Here is an 18,428-nt window from a genome sequence, read left to right as displayed (position 1 = left end):
CTCCGGAACGAATTAAGTACTTAACCCGAGGTACCACTGTACACACAGCACATAGTTAAACTAGAATTCACTGCTACAGGATGGTAGTTATGACCATAAGCTTGGATGACTTTAAAATTGGGTTAGACAGATGCATGGAGGATAAGGCTATCAATGGCTGAGTATTACATCCAGTTTCAGAGGTGGTATGCCTCTGATTAGCAGTTGCTCCGGAACACAAGTGCTGTTCTCATATCTTTATTGTGGGCTTCTCATAGGTATGTAGTTGGTCACAGAACAGGATGCTGGACTAAGTGGGCCTTGTCTGATTCAGCTAGACTGCTTTGAAATAAAGTGCAACAGCTTTGATTTAGAGACATATATTTTGAAATTTTATGTAAATATTTCTCAAACTTTTGATTCCATAAACAGCTTTTGATTAAAATAGGAGGAAATTTGTTTTTAAATTCAAAAGATACCTTGTAACTGCAGGATGCTCCAGTTCAAAGTGCATCATAGTGGAGGCTTACTTTCCCCTGTGCTTAATTAAGTCACTGCCCAGGGTGTCCAGAGCATGGAGGTGTGCTTTCTGGGCAGTGGTAATGAATGCTTCAGAGATTCCCATGCTCTTGCCATCTGTACTGATGGCTGTTTTGGGAAATCCAAGTGCATCTTTGTCTTCAGGATGGTGTCTTATTTCACATACTGGCAGCTAAAGCTGTATGGGGTCTTCCCCATGGCCTAGTCTGAGGCTCCGAAACTTTTTTCAAATCACACTTTAGCACTTATGACCACACAGTTTGGGAATTAGTGCCCAGTCTAAATCTTACTAGGTAATTCAGTGCAAGTTAAGAAAGGCAGAGATAAATACTCATGTGGAAGATACATAAATTGGAAACAGTTCTTGTTTTAATGTAGAGTCAGGCATCTTATTGCTGTCTTAGTAAATGTTCCTATAGATAAAAATGAAAGTTCTTGGTGTCTCTTGAGATTTCTAAGCCAAGTGCAGTCATTAGATAGTGGGGATCTACCAGCATTCTAATCTTAGAATGAAATGTATATAGTCTCTTGCATTTGATGGGAGCTGTTAATTGCCAATTATGCCAGGCAATGGATTAGGAATATAAAGCATGGCTTAAAGTAAGGGCTTTATTTTTTACATGGTGCACAGCTCCCAAAGTAGCTCTACCTACATTCTTGTGCCCTGAAAATGTGTAGTCCGATTGCATGATGTGAACAGTTGCTTAATTCTGTTTCCAACTTGGAATTTTATTTTTTAATCTATTTGAGGAAATCCTGTGAAATTGGAATGCTTGCATTCTCTTTGCAAGCATTGGAGAATGAATATTAGCACTTTCCATATCAGGTTAAATAATTAATGACAATTTTTTTTAAAAGTGCACTTTTAAAACTTATTGATCTTATGAGTAGTTATATATATATTCCTTTCTTTAAAGTGAAATAGGATAAGTATCTTCTATTGTTTAGGCAGCTTAATAGCATTTGTATGTTGATGTTGTTGTTGTTGTTGTTGTATTAATGAATGGAAAATATTAAAAAGTCCCCAAGTCATCCTTCTTAACAAATGATGTAGGTGCCTAGAATTTGGAAATCTCTTTTTAGCCAAAGGTATTCCAAATCTCAAGCTTTTAATATCTTATAGAGACAATCACTGCATTTTTGTTGGTGTAAGTGGTTGGTGCCAGTTATTTTTCACTGGCATTTTGGTACTGATCTTGGACCACAAGAATAAAAAATTGCCTGTGTTGTTTGATAGACAGCTTTTAATTAGACATCTGTAAGGAAAAAGCTGAAACTTGTCCTTTATATATCTCTAGTCAATTTTTGTCATATGTTGGCTTCACTGAGATCATGCCCATTAAATGACAGCAAATTCCTCATTCTGCTTGAGAAGACACTGTCCCTAAAAACAAAGGCCTTGTTCATAAGCTTTGTGACATGGAAAAATAATGAAGACCAATGCACATTCCTTTAGTGTTTACTTTTTTACCACAAACCTTTTTATCAGCTTGGTTTTACCATAGTTTTCTTTACAAATGAACAAATATACTCTCCTGCATTATCTCATTTAGGGAGTTTGTGTTTGAGAGACAAGGTAGCAATCATAAAGCGCTATTCAAAGAGCCTTTGCAAGACTAAATGACATTAAGTCTATATTATGGCACTTGAGCAGTTTTGGACAGGTAGTACAGATTTCATCTGCTAGCAACTAATGTCTAAACTATTAACATTTATGTTATGATGTGTTTTCTTTCAATGTAGAAATTAGAGGATATTTTGCATGCTTGTAGGGATTCTCCATTGTGAGCAACATGATTTTCTAAGTCATGCAATACAGCCCTGTGCCTGCTTCATGTTTGACGTTCTTGTGTTTGCAAAGGAATCCACAAAGCTTTGAATTGAGGCCATAATGTAAATTTTACCATTGAAATGTTATACCCCCAGAACCAGGAGTCTTAATTTTAAAAACATTAATTTTGAAGAAGTCAATTCTTCCACTTGACCCCTTAGAAATAAACAAAATTCATAGTGTTTGAAGATGTAATTCTTAGTTATTGCTGCAAGTGAGAATGTAATTATGTCACCACATTGGTTGCACATTGAGCAGTTTAATAATAAAAGTCCATAGTAACATCCTCAACACACATCTCATTTCCTTGAGCAGAGAATTGTCTAGGTTCAGTGCTACAGAGTTAAGTGTTTTATTTATAAAAAAACCCTAGAGATACATGGTATCCTATAAATACTTGTTTTTAGTTTACAAAAAATAAGCAAAGCATTATGGAAGCAAGCAAGCTAGTAATACAGCTGCTGATCATTCCTGAGATTCCCAGAGAATAACTAGTTCACTCAGCTCCAAGACTGAACCCAGTTCTAGTCAACTCCAGCTTAAAACTCAGCTCTCTTGTCTGACTCTCTAGGAGGCCAAATTTAAAGTTCAAGCTAACACGAATTTCTCTTAGCGCCTCCTTTCTAGTTGGAGAATGTTGCCTTTCAAAGGCTTGTCATAGGTTCCAAGTCAGCAGGAAAGCATGAAGGCTGCCTTGTTAGCTGTCATTGTGCAAGTATCAACTGGTCACTCATAACTATTAGCAAGCAAGAAGCATCACAGAATGTTCAGTGACCATAACAGTCTTCTCTCTTAAGTTGTGTATTCTCTTGGACTTGAAAGGAGATACATGTGTAAGCTATATTGCCTTCCTGTGCTGGTAATAAAAAGAGGCTTATTTTCTACTTCTATTTTATTTATTAAAATAATAATCTTAGTGTGATAGAGTATGTTTAATTTATGTTTATGTTTAAATTGGTAGCAAGATCTAGGGAAATATTTTAAACAGTCCTCTCAGCTGGCAGCTGTGGCAGCCTTTTATACACATCATCTTATAACCATACATAGCTGAGATTCATATAGGCCTCCTCTAAAGATGCTCTATATATAGATTGCTCTAAATAAAGGCGGGGAAAATATTTAAATCTTTGCCACATTTTGAATGCTGTATTTTGTTTACCTATAGAAGGAGCATCTTTATAAAATAGTGGCTTTCTTGTGATCAGCCCCCATCAGTGTTCGAAACTCCTATTTTTCTAGGCATTTTACTACAGAATTTCATTAGCATGAGCAGTTTCTGAGCTTGGTACAGTACTGCGCCTAAGATTTCAGATTAAAACTGCAGAGTGGAAGGAAAAGAGGACCTTTTCCTGCCTTCCCACTTCCAGATACTCTCTGAAGACTGGAGAAGAGACCCTCTTAAGAATATATGGGGGGTGGGCAGGGGAAGGACTAGACTGTGTGAAAAATGAACATAATATTTTAGCTGCAGTTCATTCATTTTCAGCTTTGTATTCTTATTATTAAAAAATGTGCCTAGACATTCCGTTGTTGCGCCCATAACCTAGGTTTAAGGTGCTGTTTAGCTCCTAGTTTTCATATCTCAGTTTCTGTAAGGTGGTCCTGGAGATTTTAAAGTTTTATTAAGACCACCCTTTTGTATTTTCAAAATATGTATGAATGGTAAATATATCTTTTTTTCCCAGAGCCCTCTTGATAGAGCCCAAGCAGCAAAGAACAAAGGCAACAAATATTTTAAAGCTGGGAAATATGAGCAAGCCATTCAGTGCTATACCGAAGCCATCAGTTTATGTCCGCCTGAGAAAAATGCTGACCTTTCTACTTTTTATCAGAACAGAGCTGCAGCATATGAGCAACTGGTATGTATCTTAAATACAAACATTATTAATATAGACTTCACCTGCTTTTTTGTATGTTTAGACATTTTATTTGTTCTAGCCCCTAGGCATTAAACTCCGCACATGCAGAGGTTTAAAATTCTTCTAATTCACAAGTGATACTTGCTGTTTGCAATTCATTTGTAGGGAGAAGCAGCACATAGACCTTGTTTTCATGATCAAATTCAGACTTAAGAATCCAGGATATGCATGAGTTCCATGCACTCAGACACATCTTCTTCATGTGAGCAGGGAAACAAACCATGAAGGAGAACTTTACTATTGCTTCATGATAAATACAAACTGGGAAACTGGTTAATGCCTTCCAAACAAGTGAATATATATTAAACCATAGTTTAAAGTTGGATAACAAATCCTGGCTTGTTTGGGAGCCATTAATCATAGTTTCCCTGTTCACAGACGAAGCTGTGGTTAACTGAAGCTGTCTCACTTGTTCCCCATTTGCATGGAGGGGGAAGCAAAGGACTTGGGCATATCCTGCCTTGTTAGGCTAAGTTTGAACACCCAAATGAAACTCATGAGTTTTGTTGTTTGGAAGTTCTGAATTGCAGGATTCACACATGGCTGTGTTGCATCTCCTAAAGACCACTGCCTTATACAGATTATAACATTCCCAGTTGCCTGACTGTGTATTTGAAATGGAACCTGAGATTCTCTTGGTTTTAAAGATGACACTGTTTCTTGGAATGCTAGATTTCTAAACTTCCATACCTTACATTTCTGATTAAATACTGGCTACTCTCTGTGTTTGTCGGCTTACTCTACTGTTTCTGTATTCTGAAAACTGTATTTACTTTTGTCCTAATGCTGCTCTAGAAAATTAATAAATATACTGCTCTCCATACTCAAAATTTTTAAAGCTGATAAATTTATATTTCTATTTTTATTTGCAATACGCTAATGACCAAACTGAAAAATGTATTAACACATTGAATTTATGAATTACGGTAGTACTGAATTTCAAATCCAGTAATTTGTGTGACTAGGTGAGATGGCAAACCTTTTTGACAGAAACTGATAAGAAATTTGCAAGCAGGATAAATGTTGTTTGTTTGCTGGTGAGGTAAGCTTTCAAATAGACAATCTGCCCAAGCCTGCATTCAAGGGAATAAGCCACATGGAACACAGTGGTCTTAGTTCTGAGTATAAGAATCATAGTGGGAGGATTGCATTAAATTTAGTTGCAGTAGCAAACTTACTTCTAATAAGCATGTTTCTAAGTATCTTATTAAAGGTATTTCTTCTTTATTTGCATTATTCGGGCTTGAATAGTACAGTACCAGGTCTTGATTTCACTAGGCTTTGAATACTTCTTCCTACCAGCTGTATCTCTTTAGAAAATCTTGTTTTAGCATGCACACACTCATTTTCTTATTGAGTTGCAGAGTTTCCCAGTTTCCTTTTTGACTGGCTGCTTCTGCTCTTTGCTTTCCCGGACATCTGTCTCCAAGATGCTACTTTGAGAGCGAAAAATTCATATGCTTTATGGTCAAACTGTTTACTAATACTTTAGTAAGACTACTCTGTATTTGTAACCATTTTCTGTAATCCTAAACACATCAACCTGGGAGTAAGTTGCATAGAGCACACTGGGACTTAGCTCTTGAGTAAACAAGCATAGGCTTGCATTGATGGATTTGGAACTTAAATCTAGAGCAGCATCTGAAGATAAGATCATTTCGGACTAAGAACTATTAAAGCATACTAGGTTGCAGTGTTAAAAGTGGTAGAAATCTCCTGTAGTTTTTTTCCTTTGAGAAAATAGCATATTTGTAACTGGTTATTCTTACATCTACAGCAAAAATGGAAAGAGGTAGCACAAGACTGTACAAAGGCAGTTGAGCTAAATCCCAGATACATAAAAGCGCTCTTCAGGCGTGCAAAGGCACATGAGAAGTTGGACAATAAGAAAGAATGTTTAGAAGGTGAGTATGTTGTACTTTAAAGTTAAAGATGCAGAAGTTGTTTGAATTCAGCAAAAGAATATGTTTATTTTCAAAATCCTTGGCTGCAAAGAGGGGTATGTATAAGCCATGTGTTCAGAGGGATAAAATGTACATTGTGGCAACTGGCTATAAAGTTTTTCAAGGATTAAAGAACTCATAATTCATATCATTGTTTTCTGTTTATAATCCCCAGATGTCACTGCAGTGTGCATTTTAGAAGGCTTTCAAAATCAGCAAAGTATGTTGCTAGCTGATAAAGTTCTTAAACTTCTTGGGAAAGAAAAGGCCAAAGAAAAATATAAGGTATGCTTTCAATATTGGTTGTGATAGTAACACACCTGTGATTTGGTGGTGGTTACAAGAATAAAGCTGTGCTAATGGTTTTTACAGCAAGTGTGAAGTGATTTGAAAACTGGTCCTAGTGAAAGTAAGGATTGCTGGTAACTACAGTGGGAGTAGCCGATACAGGCAATAGAAGCAGCAAGTCCACAAGTCAGATACTTTACGATATTTATCCTTCTTTTTCTGCATAACATGCCAAAAACCAACCATGTTCGGGTATATACATGGCTCTCCACAAAGAACAAAAACCAGGTTCCTACCCGAAATAGCTTATTTTAAAAAGTAAACATAAGAAAAACAGGAAGGGAAGGGAAATGGAGGTCTGTCTTATTTATGTTAGACATACTTTGGTTTCAGTAGGATAATGTGTTGTAGATAGTTTAATTATCAGTTTCAGTAGCAAGGAATCAACTACAATACCAGTGATCATGGTAAACCAGCAAGACATCAGCAGTTGTATCAATATTACAGGAAAATAGTCCTCCTGACCTGGAATATTAATAACAGCATGGCGTTCATCCAGATTTTCCATGAAAGAGTATTCTCGAGTAAGAATTAGCACCCTCATTAACACCCCCTTAATTTAGGTGTGGGAATAGAAGAAAGGTCTTCATGAAGATGGAAAAGAATTAGCAGACTGATAAGGAAGGACTAGTGCTTCAAAAACCCTGGCCAGACTGTTTAGTACTTCATAGGCTGCCACCAGCACTTAAACTGCACTTAGAAAGTGAACCAGATATCAGAGTTTTTTTAAGTGTAATTAAATTGTGTGCTAATTTCAGTTGGATTAGTTACTTGCCATTGACTGATAAAAAAATTAGAAATGGCATTTGAACCAACACTGTTCATCTTATTTCAGAACAGAGAACCTCTGATGCCTTCACCACAATTTATCAAATCATACTTCAGCTCTTTCACGGATGACATTATCTCCCAACCACTTCTTAGGGGAGAGAAATCTGATGAAGATAAAGATAAAGAAGGAGAAGCCTCTGTCATAAAAGAAAAGTAAGTAAATGATAAACTTAAGTGAGTAAATTTTCGGTTTTCTAGTATTCATCATTGTCTGTTCTGCATCTTTATAACTATGGACTTTTGCTGTGGTATCACATATAATTAATTAAACAGGAAAATTTAAATAAAGCTAGTGCTTACATTCCTTCCAGTAATAGGAGTCTGCATCCAGTGTGAGGACGAGCTCACCGTTTGCTTGTGGCACCTACACGGAGTAACAGGTTACTAGCTAATGTGTTTGTGTGTAAGGGTGTGTGATTTTGTAATAAGGTATGGTTGATGGGTAGATGTTGTGACAGTGAGCAAGAAGTGATTTGTAGCAATGTTGTAGGAAGGCATGTAACATGATTTCCTTTCTTAAAAAGTGGGCGTGAGACTTTAAGACTCGCAAAACATTTTCAACTTTTTATGGAATGGGGTCACCCCCAATTAATGTTTGCTGCTGCTTGTTTTTAATGATAATAATAGTTTTCATTTCTATCATTGGATAAGAGTGTAATTAAATGTCTCTATCCTCAACATGGGACGCGGGTGGCGTTGTGGGTAAAACCTCAGTGCCTAGGACTTGCCGATCGTATGGTCGGCGGTTCGAATCCCCGCGGCGGGGTGAGCTCCCGTCTTTCGGTCCCAGCTCCTGCCCACCTAGCAGTTCGAAAGCACCCCTAAGTGCAAGTAGATAAATAGGTACCGCCTTATAGCGGGGAGGTAAACGGCGTTTCCATGTGCTGCGCTGGTGCTGGCTCGCCAGAGCAGCTTCGTCACGCTGGCCACGTGACCCGGAAGTGTCTGCGGACAGCGCTGGCACCCGGCCTCTTAAGTGAGATGAGCGCGCAACCCTAGAGTCGGACACGACTGGCCCGTACGGGCAGGGGTACCTTTACCTTTTATCCTCAACATGGAAGCTGGTATTTGGTTTTGTTGATAGTTTCTTGTTAACTTATACTGGACAGACATTTATAGAAGGGCCAATCAGATGCATATTGGAAGGCCAGAATCAGGCCCTGAGCACAATAGCAGGAGAGTCTCATCCTTCATTAATTTGTCTAATCCTCTTTTCACATTTTTGTTATTGTTATGACCCTGAACAACTTAATATCAAAAGTAAACCTGGCCACCTCACTAGTCACCCTTAACTCTAGGCTAGTTAGTAAGTAAGTAAGTAAGTAATTTCGTATTACAGTCAAAGACCAGTTCAATAACTCTAAGCTGTTTATGAAAAAGTTAAAAAGCATGAGTCTCTGCTTCCTACATCCCTCTATTGGGAGAACAGCCCATTTATTCCAACTCTCTGCTTCCTTTTACTTAACCAATTTGTGATCCATAAGAGGACCTATATAATTCCTTACACTCTCAAAGAACTCTTAATAGGTTAGTGAGACAGGTCTTATCCTAGCAGAAGGCATCCTGGTTCTACTTCAGCAAGCCTTGTTTTTCTATATGCTTGGTTATTTAATCTTTAACAATACATTCCACCAGTAACCAGTCTGTAATTTCCAGGATCTCCCCCCCACCCCCATATCTTTTTTAAAAAAATTGGTGTTAGGTTGTGCATTTTCCAGTGCTCGGGAGACTGATCTGTGGACATAATTATCCTGATGTTGCTTTAACTATGCTTAAAATATTAGCATTGTGACAAATGTGTATTTGCTTCCCTACTTCTGTGGGTCAGACACAGTTAATATTAACCAGGATTTGTTTTTTACTATCTTCAAATTCTAGTTAGGCATTAATTGAAGCCTGGTTATAGTTGGTACCATCACAGCACTTTACCATGGCTAGAGCTAGCAGGAGGAAAGAGTGAAAGAAAGAAGGCTGGAGTGAGGGAGCATGACATTTTGCATCCCTTTTATGATTCTTTCCTTGGCTTAAGTCATCAGGAATATTAGGTGTACACCTCCCTCTGTGGTGGTCCACTGAGTCAGAAAGATAGGTATCGATCCAAGAAGTACACAGAAAGTGACATTTTCTTAGAATTAAGTAGAGCAAACCGTTATGTTTCTAAAGCATGCTTTATAAGAAAGGTAAAATGCATGGTGCTGTATATTTTCAGCTTTGAAAATCTGTAAGGAAAATAATTGCTTAGAACATGACTTAAGTTTGCCCTAGCTGTACACTACCAACTTGCCTGATACTGTAGAATACGTTTGTAGTGCAGGAGGAGAATCATTTTCAGATTGTTGGGCATATGTGCAAAAAGAAAATGTATAAATTTAAACAATAAGCAAAAACATTTATTGCTTTTTAAAAACAAATGCTTCTTTATTATGGAAGGAATACCCAAAGCACCGCCACTTTGGTTTATAAATGTGCAAATAGTGGGATTAGAGGTTAAATCTCAGGTATTACTAGAACAAAGGTTTGTGTTTAGCTTCATTTCTGATAGCTACCTGGGAATTTTGTTGTTGAAAGCTAGTATTAAATAAAGGGTAGTATTGAAGTCTTTTAAATAATTAAAACCAATACAGTGGTGCCCCGCAAGACGAATGCCTCGCAAGATGGAAAACCCGCTAGACGAAAGGGTTTTCCGTTTTTGAGTTGCTTCGCAGGACGAATTTCCCTATGGGCTTGCTTCGCAAGACGAAAATGTCTTGCGAGTCTAGAGATTTTTTTTTCGCTCCCCCCCCCTTTATCTAATCTGCTAAGCCTTTAATAGCCTTTAATAGCCTTTTAGCAGCTAATCCCCTAAGCCTTTAAGCCTTTAATAGCCGCTAAACCGCTAATAGCGCTAATCCGTTAAGCCGCTAATAGGGTTGCTTCGCAAGACGAAAAAACCGCTAGACGAAGACTCTCGCGGAACGGATTAATTTCGTCTTGCGAGGCACCACTGTATTTTATTTTCTGAGCAGCAGAAATTATTCTTTTGATACTTGAGTATGAGAGCATACAAAAAGAGAAGTGACAGTTGTTCAGTTTCAAGAGAATATCAAATGCACATGCTGTTAATTCGAGTGTTCAGTTTTGCTGAAGATGGGTCATAGATAGCAAAGGAATGGCACCATAAGCTACACATTGAAGAGTGGTGTGTGTGTGTGTATACACACAGTGCATTTGATTCAACTAGTCAATCGGGACACATGAACATTCTGAACTGGAGGTTACTCAAACCATTAGTTTCAAGGCCATCGCCACCTTATAAAGTCAGAGTACTTGGGATACTGAAACCTTTTTTTAAGATAAATTCTTGAAACATTTTGAACATATATCTGTTATTTGATTGTGTGCTTTAATATGTGCTGTCTGTTGAAATAGTTCTGATAACACTCAAGTAAATTATTAATTTGCATATTTGAAATTTTAAAAGCTGGATTGATGAGGAATAGGATATTTTGGACCAATTGGTTTGTGAGTTAATGTATAGGCCAGTGATACCACCCAAAATGCCTTCTCCATAATTTTTTATTAGAATTAGGGAGAATTCCTCACTGTCCATTAATGACCACCATGCATGTTTTTTTCAGCTCTGGCTATTTAAAGGCAAAGAAATATATGGAAGAAGAAAACTATGACAAAATAATTAGTGAGTGTACTAAAGAAATTGAGGCTAAAGGAAAATATATGGCAGAAGCTTTACTATTAAGAGCTACATTCTACCTGCTTATTGGTAATGCAAACGCTGCCAAACCTGATCTGAATCAGGTTATTGGTATGGAAGATGCCAATGTAAAGGTGAGTGATGAATGTGTTTATTTTCCTGAAATATTTTGCAGTTGATGAAGCAGTGATACTCTGTTCAATTATTTCTATGATTCTGCTGTTGAGTAGAATATATAAGTAACTATGTTGCCTCTTACCTGACCTCAGCCAGTACATATTTTCATTACTATGCCTTTTGAGGATTCAAGTGAGATGGCTTAAGTGTTTTTTCAATAAATTCAATAAGTGAATGTTGAAAACAATTTCCACTACCCTGGGGGTGGGGGTGGAGGGCATATACAGAGGAAAAGTGGTAGACTAAGAATTAAGCATATTGCCGGCCTTTTCTCCCTTCAGTTCCTTGCAAGCACAGGATTGGCATTATACATTGCCCAATATTTACTTTTGCCCATTGTGTAGCAGACATTAAACAAAATTATCCTAGAAATAGGCGAATTTCAAATTTTTGGCCAAGGAGACCTGGCCATAAATTGCATCTTTGCTTCAGACTTCTAAAGCACTTCTGACTCCTAACCAGGAAGTGAAACCTAACCAGGAAGTGAAACCCTGCATAACCATTTCCTGACAAACTGCTCACAAAGTTTCTATTAACCACTGATTGGCCATGAGCCACAATACAGTGATGCCTCGCAAGACGAAATTAATCCGTTCCGCGAGAGTCTTCGTCTAGCGGTTTTTTCGTCTTGCGAAGCAACCCTATTAGCGGCTTAACGGATTAGCGCTATTAGCGGTTTAGCGGCTATTAAAGGCTTAAAGGCTTAGCGGATTAGCTGCTAAAAGGCTATTAAAGGCTATTAAAGGCTTAGCAGATTAGATAAAGGGGGGGGGGAGCGAAAAAAAAATCTCAAGACTTGCAAGACATTTTCGTCTTGCGAAGCAAGCCCATAGGGAAATTCGTCCTGCGAAGCAACTCAGAAACGGAAAACCCTTTCGTCTAGCGGGTTTTCCGTCTTGCGAGGCATTCGTCTTGCGGGGCACCACTGTATGTATTTACTGCCTTAGGGTATATCAGGCATGTGGAACCTTTGGCCTTCCTGATGTTTCTGAACTACAACTCTCATCATTGCTGGTTATTGGCTTTGCTTGCTGGAGCTTATGAGAGTTTTAGTTGAGCAACATCTGGAGGCCCAAAGGTTCCCCATGCCAGGGCTATATGAAACTTAAATTGCAGAAGGAATAAGAGAAATACCAGATCATGACAAGGGTGCCTGGATCTTCAATATAATGTGACTAGCCCTGTGTTATGGGAGCAATGAAGAACAAAGAATCCAATTTTAGCTGGGCACCCAATTCAGTTCTCTGGATCTAGGATATTTGTCTTCCTGTAACTGTATCATGGCCTGCTTTAAGCCTTGCTTGGGGCTTCTTAACAGTTTAAACGGTAGTAATTTTGTTCAGTATCATGTTCAGATTGCAAATACTACTCAAGTATAGGACTTCATGACTGATTGATCAAAACTATGCTATCAGAACTTGGGCTGCAGTCCTAATTATGTCTACTCAGAAGTAAGTACCATTTCATTTCTTGGGGCTTACTCCCAGGTAAGTGGGATGACTAACGCAGCCTAAAACTCTGAAAAGACTTTTTAGCTGGCAGCTATAATTTCCATTATTCCTTTTAACAGCTTCGTGCTAATGCCCTCATCAAGCGAGGCAGTATGTATATGCAACAACAACAACCTCTGCTCTCTACTCAAGATTTTAATATGGCTGCCGATATTGATCCTCAGAATGCAGATGTTTACCATCACAGAGGGCAGGTATTTATTTTACTTATTATTAAATTTCCCACCCATACCTTCATCCACAAAGGGATTCCAGGGTGACATACAAACCAATGCAAATATCTATATAATATTAAAATAGTAGAATGTAAAGTGATAATCCAGGGATAGTTCGTAGTAGGTAGGAGTTGTTTTGGTTATTTCCCCTTCAAAATCAGATACTCTGTAACATATAGAGTATATTGTTACAGAATATTAGAGAGAGAGAGAGATTGACAACTGTGCTTTGATATTTGAGTAGTTCTTAAATATCTCTTAACTGCTAAAAAGTAAGCAACTGGAGAGAAGTGCAAGACTAGTGTTAAATGGGGATGGATGCTAAACTTGCTATAAACAAGAGACAAGTACTAGGCAGCTGGTTAGAAATTACCCATGCAAAATATATTTTCTAATTGGAGTAGGCCTGTCTTCCCTGGTAATTAGAGTGTGGAATGATTTTTTTCTGGTATTTCTATCAGTGGCATTGACTTTTCCTTGTACAGCATGCAGAGCTTTGCTCATACTTCTTTCTTTGCGTTAGCTAAAAATTCTGCTTGACCAAGTTGAAGATGCTGTAGAAGATTTTGATGAATGTATCCGTTTGCGGCCAGATTCTGCCTTGGCACAAGCACAGAAATGCTTTGCATTGGTAAGTATATGGGGTTTTATTAAGATTTTACTGTCAAGCAGTCAAATATTTTGTCAAAATACTGATTCGCTTTCAGGAAGTTGATGGTTTACATTTCAGAATGTATTAGTTATTGCTTGGAGGTTAGATGACAATAAATTAGTTTTCTGCCATGTTTTTTACATAGTCACTTGGTTTTTTTTTAACAGTATCGTCAAGCCTATACTGGAAATAACGCTTTACAAGTACAGTCGGCAATGAAAGGCTTCGAAGATGTTATTAAAAAATTCCCGAGGTGTGCTGAAGGCTATGCACTATATGCCCAGGTATATGTTTCTTTTCAGTTGTGAAGAAATTGTGTATTATCATGAACCAGCTCAATAAATAATACTTCTTAATACTTCATGTGCTAACAGATTGGGCTAGTATATGCCACTTATTTTTGGAGAGGTATACGAGAATGGGAACGTAGTCTTTAAACTACATTTCTTTCATTATTCAATTATGTTTATTCATACAGGCATTAACAGATCAGCAGCAATTTGGCAAAGCTGATGAGATGTATGATAAATGTATTGATCTTGAGCCAGATAATGCTACTACTTATGTTCATAAAGGGTAAGTACTGTACTTGCTTGCTACATTTATGACTTATCTGAAGGTCTGCTTTTGTGGTTTATTGTATGTGTGAAAACATCTCCTAAATTTTAGATCTGAAATAATCTGTCTAAAAAGATAATGGGTTGTATCCAGTTCTGTCGCTCAACTGATGGTAAAGCTTCTGTTAACAAAATGGGGATTGAAGCAGTTTTGGATGACCTGTTCCTCTTGTGCTCCAGCCTGTGGTCCAGAAGGTTAAGGGACTCTTAAACAGGTTATATTGGAGGGAGGAGAATCACTGAAAACTGCTTTGCTCTCCATTACACTGATGGAAGCCGTTCCATCAGGAGGGTGACACAGAGGGATAAAATCCTTCCCTAGTAAATGGACGTGGCGTGAAAAAAATTCCACTATGTTATCTTTCAGTTAAAATGTTGCACTTAGTTTTATGCAGTACTACCTAAGTATGTATATGTGCAACTTTTCAGGCATACTAAAATAAATATGTTAACAGTGCCTCCACATCGAACCCTTCCACTGAAATCAAATATGCTGTTGAGTAGTTATGTGTATTTTAAAAGTATTGATACACATACTCATTTCAGTAAAAATTTCCAAGTGAACCTTTGAGTTTGTTTGAATACTGAATTAAAATCACACTACTTGGACTTCCATTTTTTCCTAATCACATATTTCAGTTCATTGCTGCTGGAAAATCTACTCAGATATTTATGCAACATATTAAATTAGTAAGACATGCTTCTTGTAATTTTTTTTTTTTTACTAAATGAAAGTCAAACATGCTAAATCAGATCTCCAGCATTTAAGGGCAGCTGTAAATATTTTGGAAAAAAATTCCAATCCATAATTTTCTGGAAAGCTCACTTTATTGATGGTAATAATCTAACATTAAAATGTTTTAAAGGTATAGTGATATTATTGGGTTGGATCCAGAGTTCCCATGAACAGAGCTCTGCTTATGGGATGCTCCCAGTAGAAGTGAAATAATTGTTGTTGCTAGTTTTATCTTTCCCCCTCTTCTTGAAACGTGTGCGGGATTGCAGAGAGGGCTGAAGGGTGGAAAACTGATTCATACTAATGGGAGCCTCGTGGTAGGGACACACTGGATTCAAGCTATAATCGTTAATTTATAAATAGGTATCTGCTTGGTATGTGCTGGATTAAAAGGTGTGATTGAACTGATAGAGAGGCTTAATGTTTCACCTTCTGCTTTCAGCAGTAACAGTTGGATTTCTGTCCAAGAACTCTCACCTGATTTGAATCCAGCTGTGCTGTTGACAAAAACAAAAGTTGGCATGTTTAAATAGAATCCGGCCTCTATTTTGTCAATGATACAGTCACAAAAGGTATACAGTAGTACCTTGGTTTACAACCATAATCCATTCCAGAGGTCTGTTTGTAAACCAAAACAAGTTGTAACCCAAGGTGTGCTTTCGCCAATGGGGCTTCCAAAAATAATTTGTTCGTAATCCAAAAGAAGGGGTTGTAATCCAAGAAAAGTTTGCAAACTGGGACACAAACCTCCGGGTTTGACATGTTTGTAATCCAAAACGTTTGCAAACCAAGGTACCACTGTATATGTAAATGACTATATCTGACTTGGATCCAGAGCCTACTTGACTTTAGGGCTCTTTACTTTTTCAGACTGTATTATCTTTCTTAGAATGCTACTATGTTAGGTCTGTTGTTTTCATACAATTCACTTAGGCCTGCAATTGTTTTTATTGCAGTTTACTTCAACTTCAGTGGAAGCAGGATTTAGATAAAGGTTTGGAACTTATAAGCAAAGCCATTGAAATTGATAACAAATGTGACTTTGCATATGAAACTATGGGGACAATTGAAGTGCAAAGGTAAGTACCATATTTTTTCCAGTTTGGGAGTCTAGAATGCTACATTACTGTCGTTTGACTTCTTCCTTCAAGACTGTTTGTTGGAAGCAGATGGCCCTATAGCACAGCAGTAGAGAACTTCTGCCACACGAGCCTGATAATCTGTCCCCTGACACTTTGCCAGTCTGCAAAGGAAATGGTTCCACACGCTTGTCAAAGTGACCCTGTGGGGTTTGGGTAGTAAGGATCCAGCCACCAGCTTGATCCAGTACTCCAACCCTGCTGGTATAGGAAAGGGATAAGCTTCATTGCCCGTCTCCCTCTTCTGTACTCTAGGTGCCAAGTGTATATCCCTTGGATCAGGCGCTGATCCTCTAGTACAGTCTTTCACAACCTTGGGTCCCCAGATGATGTTGGACTACCACTCCCATTATCCATGATTGCTGCCCCTGCTGGCTATGGATGATGGGAGTGGTAGTCTAACAGCATATGGGACCCAAGGTTGAGAAATGCTTCTCTGGTTAGGTACTGATGTACTAGTTGAAAACAAGTGCTTTAAGTCATTAGTGACTTCCTTTGCAGAACTGATGTTGACTTTTCTTCAGCTGAAGTGCATTTTGGCATCAGCTGTTACTAAACCAGTATCATTTCTCTACTATCATATTGGTGCGATTACAATTCCAGCTTGTCAAAAGACAAGCAGCTATTATGCATACCATGCTACTAAACTTTGAAAAGCTTCCTCGCTGGAAACCAATCTCGGACAAAAGCACTATAACCCCATGGGCCAGTTCTGTAGTAGTGAACAATGTGGTCTCACTGACATTGAAGCACCATGATGCAGTATATAATAGTGCAGTGTGTATCTGTGTCTGTGTCTGTCTGTGTCTATACACACAGAGAGATATGTGTACTTCCACCCACACCTAATTATAAGGTAGTCATATGTAAGCTACTTTAAGTCCCACTGAATTCGATGGAACTTATGCTAGGGAAGTGGGCCTAGGATTGCAGCCTTAGAGTTAAGATTGCTCATAGCATATAGGTCTGGACGTGGGCCCCAGCAGATGCTGCCTAAACTGCAAAAAGTGTTGTAGGCAATGCAGGAATTACGGAAGCAGAGTCATAGTTACATACATATGTACATACACCATTTTATTTATATGCTGCCTTTCCATTGTATAAACCATGCTCAAGGTGGCTTACAGCATAAACAACATTACATAATTTCAAGCCTAACAAAAGTAGTCATAAACAGTAAATAAAACATCAAAGAGTACACAACCAAACTGAACAATTTCCACATAAATCACAAGATCTAAAATATAGATACAAAAATTGATAACAGCAACAACCCCCACACAAACAAAACCCCCTAAACTATACCCCAGCCCAAGATTCTGTTCAGCAGCCCAAGCTTTTGTAGCTGGAGTCAGTCAGGGCCCTGCCCTCCCAGGCCTGGTGGGGAAAGGTCTGCAGGTCTTCCAGGACTCACAGCTAAGAGTTTTGGCCACACAACAGCAATAAACAAACAACCTGCTCAAATTGTTTATCATATAAGTTGCACCTTTTGGGGGGAGCCATACTTCTGTATACCTTTACATTTTCCATAGGATACCTAGTATTTTAGAGAAAGTTGTGACAGCTGGCCAGAACAATCACATTAATTAGCACATTAAAGAATGAAGCTGTTGTTTGAGACATGGACATTCGGAGATCTTTGTGCATCCAGCATCTCCGAAATACTTTCATCATAATGAATTTCTAAGACCAGATAAACAGGGACACAGATTTCCGAATAATGCCTATTAGGAAGTTGAGAGAAAAATGGCATACGGTAGTTAAAGGACACCAACAAAGCTGCAAATTTTTTTTCAATTGGAAAAAACCACACATTCTTTTAACATCCACATGTAACTGCTAAGCGTTAACTTATGGTATTTGATAAAGGACTTGTATATCTATAACAATACTGGTGATTGCTAAGGAGGAAAGTTCAGCTTTCAGAATGCAGCTCTATCCCCGGCATTGTCCTTGGATTATTTTTAGTCTCTGGTTTTAGAATGGGCTTTTCTCTTGTCATATCAAGCTTTATTTCCTTTACATTAATGCAACCTTTCCCCTTTATTTCAGAGGCAATCTGGATAAAGCCATTGAAATGTTTAATAAAGCTATTAACCTAGCCAAATCTGAGATGGAAATGGCTCACCTCTACTCACTCTGTGATGCTGCCTATGCCCAGACAGAAGTTGCAAAGAAATATGGATTGAAACCACCAACATTGTAAAGAAAGAATTGGAGGGAAATGACCTTTTTAAAAGTAAAGCTGCCCCCTTCGACCTAGTCCTAAAGACACTGTTGCAGTGTGTTGAATGGTGGA

General features: G+C 38.1%; 1 protein-coding gene across 4 annotated transcripts in view; it reads left to right on the top strand.

Moving 5' to 3' along the window:
* The window catches only part of TOMM70 (translocase of outer mitochondrial membrane 70), a gene marked incomplete at its 5' end in the record, with an annotated part of 38,459 nt that overhangs the window by 15,628 nt on the left and 4,403 nt on the right, over positions 1–18,428 (top strand). For 3 of the 4 annotated variants that reach the window (XM_081002703.1, XM_081002702.1, XM_081002705.1), the window contains 11 exons: positions 4,036–4,209; positions 6,047–6,173; positions 6,388–6,497; positions 7,396–7,544; positions 11,009–11,216; positions 12,830–12,964; positions 13,509–13,616; positions 13,805–13,921; positions 14,116–14,213; positions 15,947–16,069; positions 18,182–18,399. In XM_081002703.1, coding sequence (XP_080858829.1) covers positions 4,036–4,209; positions 6,047–6,173; positions 6,388–6,497; positions 7,396–7,544; positions 11,009–11,216; positions 12,830–12,964; positions 13,509–13,616; positions 13,805–13,921; positions 14,116–14,213; positions 15,947–16,069; positions 18,182–18,335 — 1,503 coding nt within the window. In that variant the 3' untranslated portion in view covers positions 18,336–18,399. Of the gene's footprint in view, positions 1–4,035; positions 4,210–6,046; positions 6,174–6,387; positions 6,498–7,395; positions 7,545–11,008; positions 11,217–12,829; positions 12,965–13,508; positions 13,617–13,804; positions 13,922–14,115; positions 14,214–15,946; positions 16,070–18,181; positions 18,400–18,428 lie in introns of those variants that run through there. The other variant, XM_081002704.1, reaches the window with a different exon arrangement.

Source organism: Podarcis pityusensis (genome assembly GCF_964106645.2).
Source record: "Podarcis pityusensis genome assembly, chromosome: 4".
Classification (NCBI taxonomy): domain Eukaryota; kingdom Metazoa; phylum Chordata; class Lepidosauria; order Squamata; family Lacertidae; genus Podarcis; species Podarcis pityusensis.
This window is presented reverse-complemented; position numbering and strand designations above follow the sequence as displayed.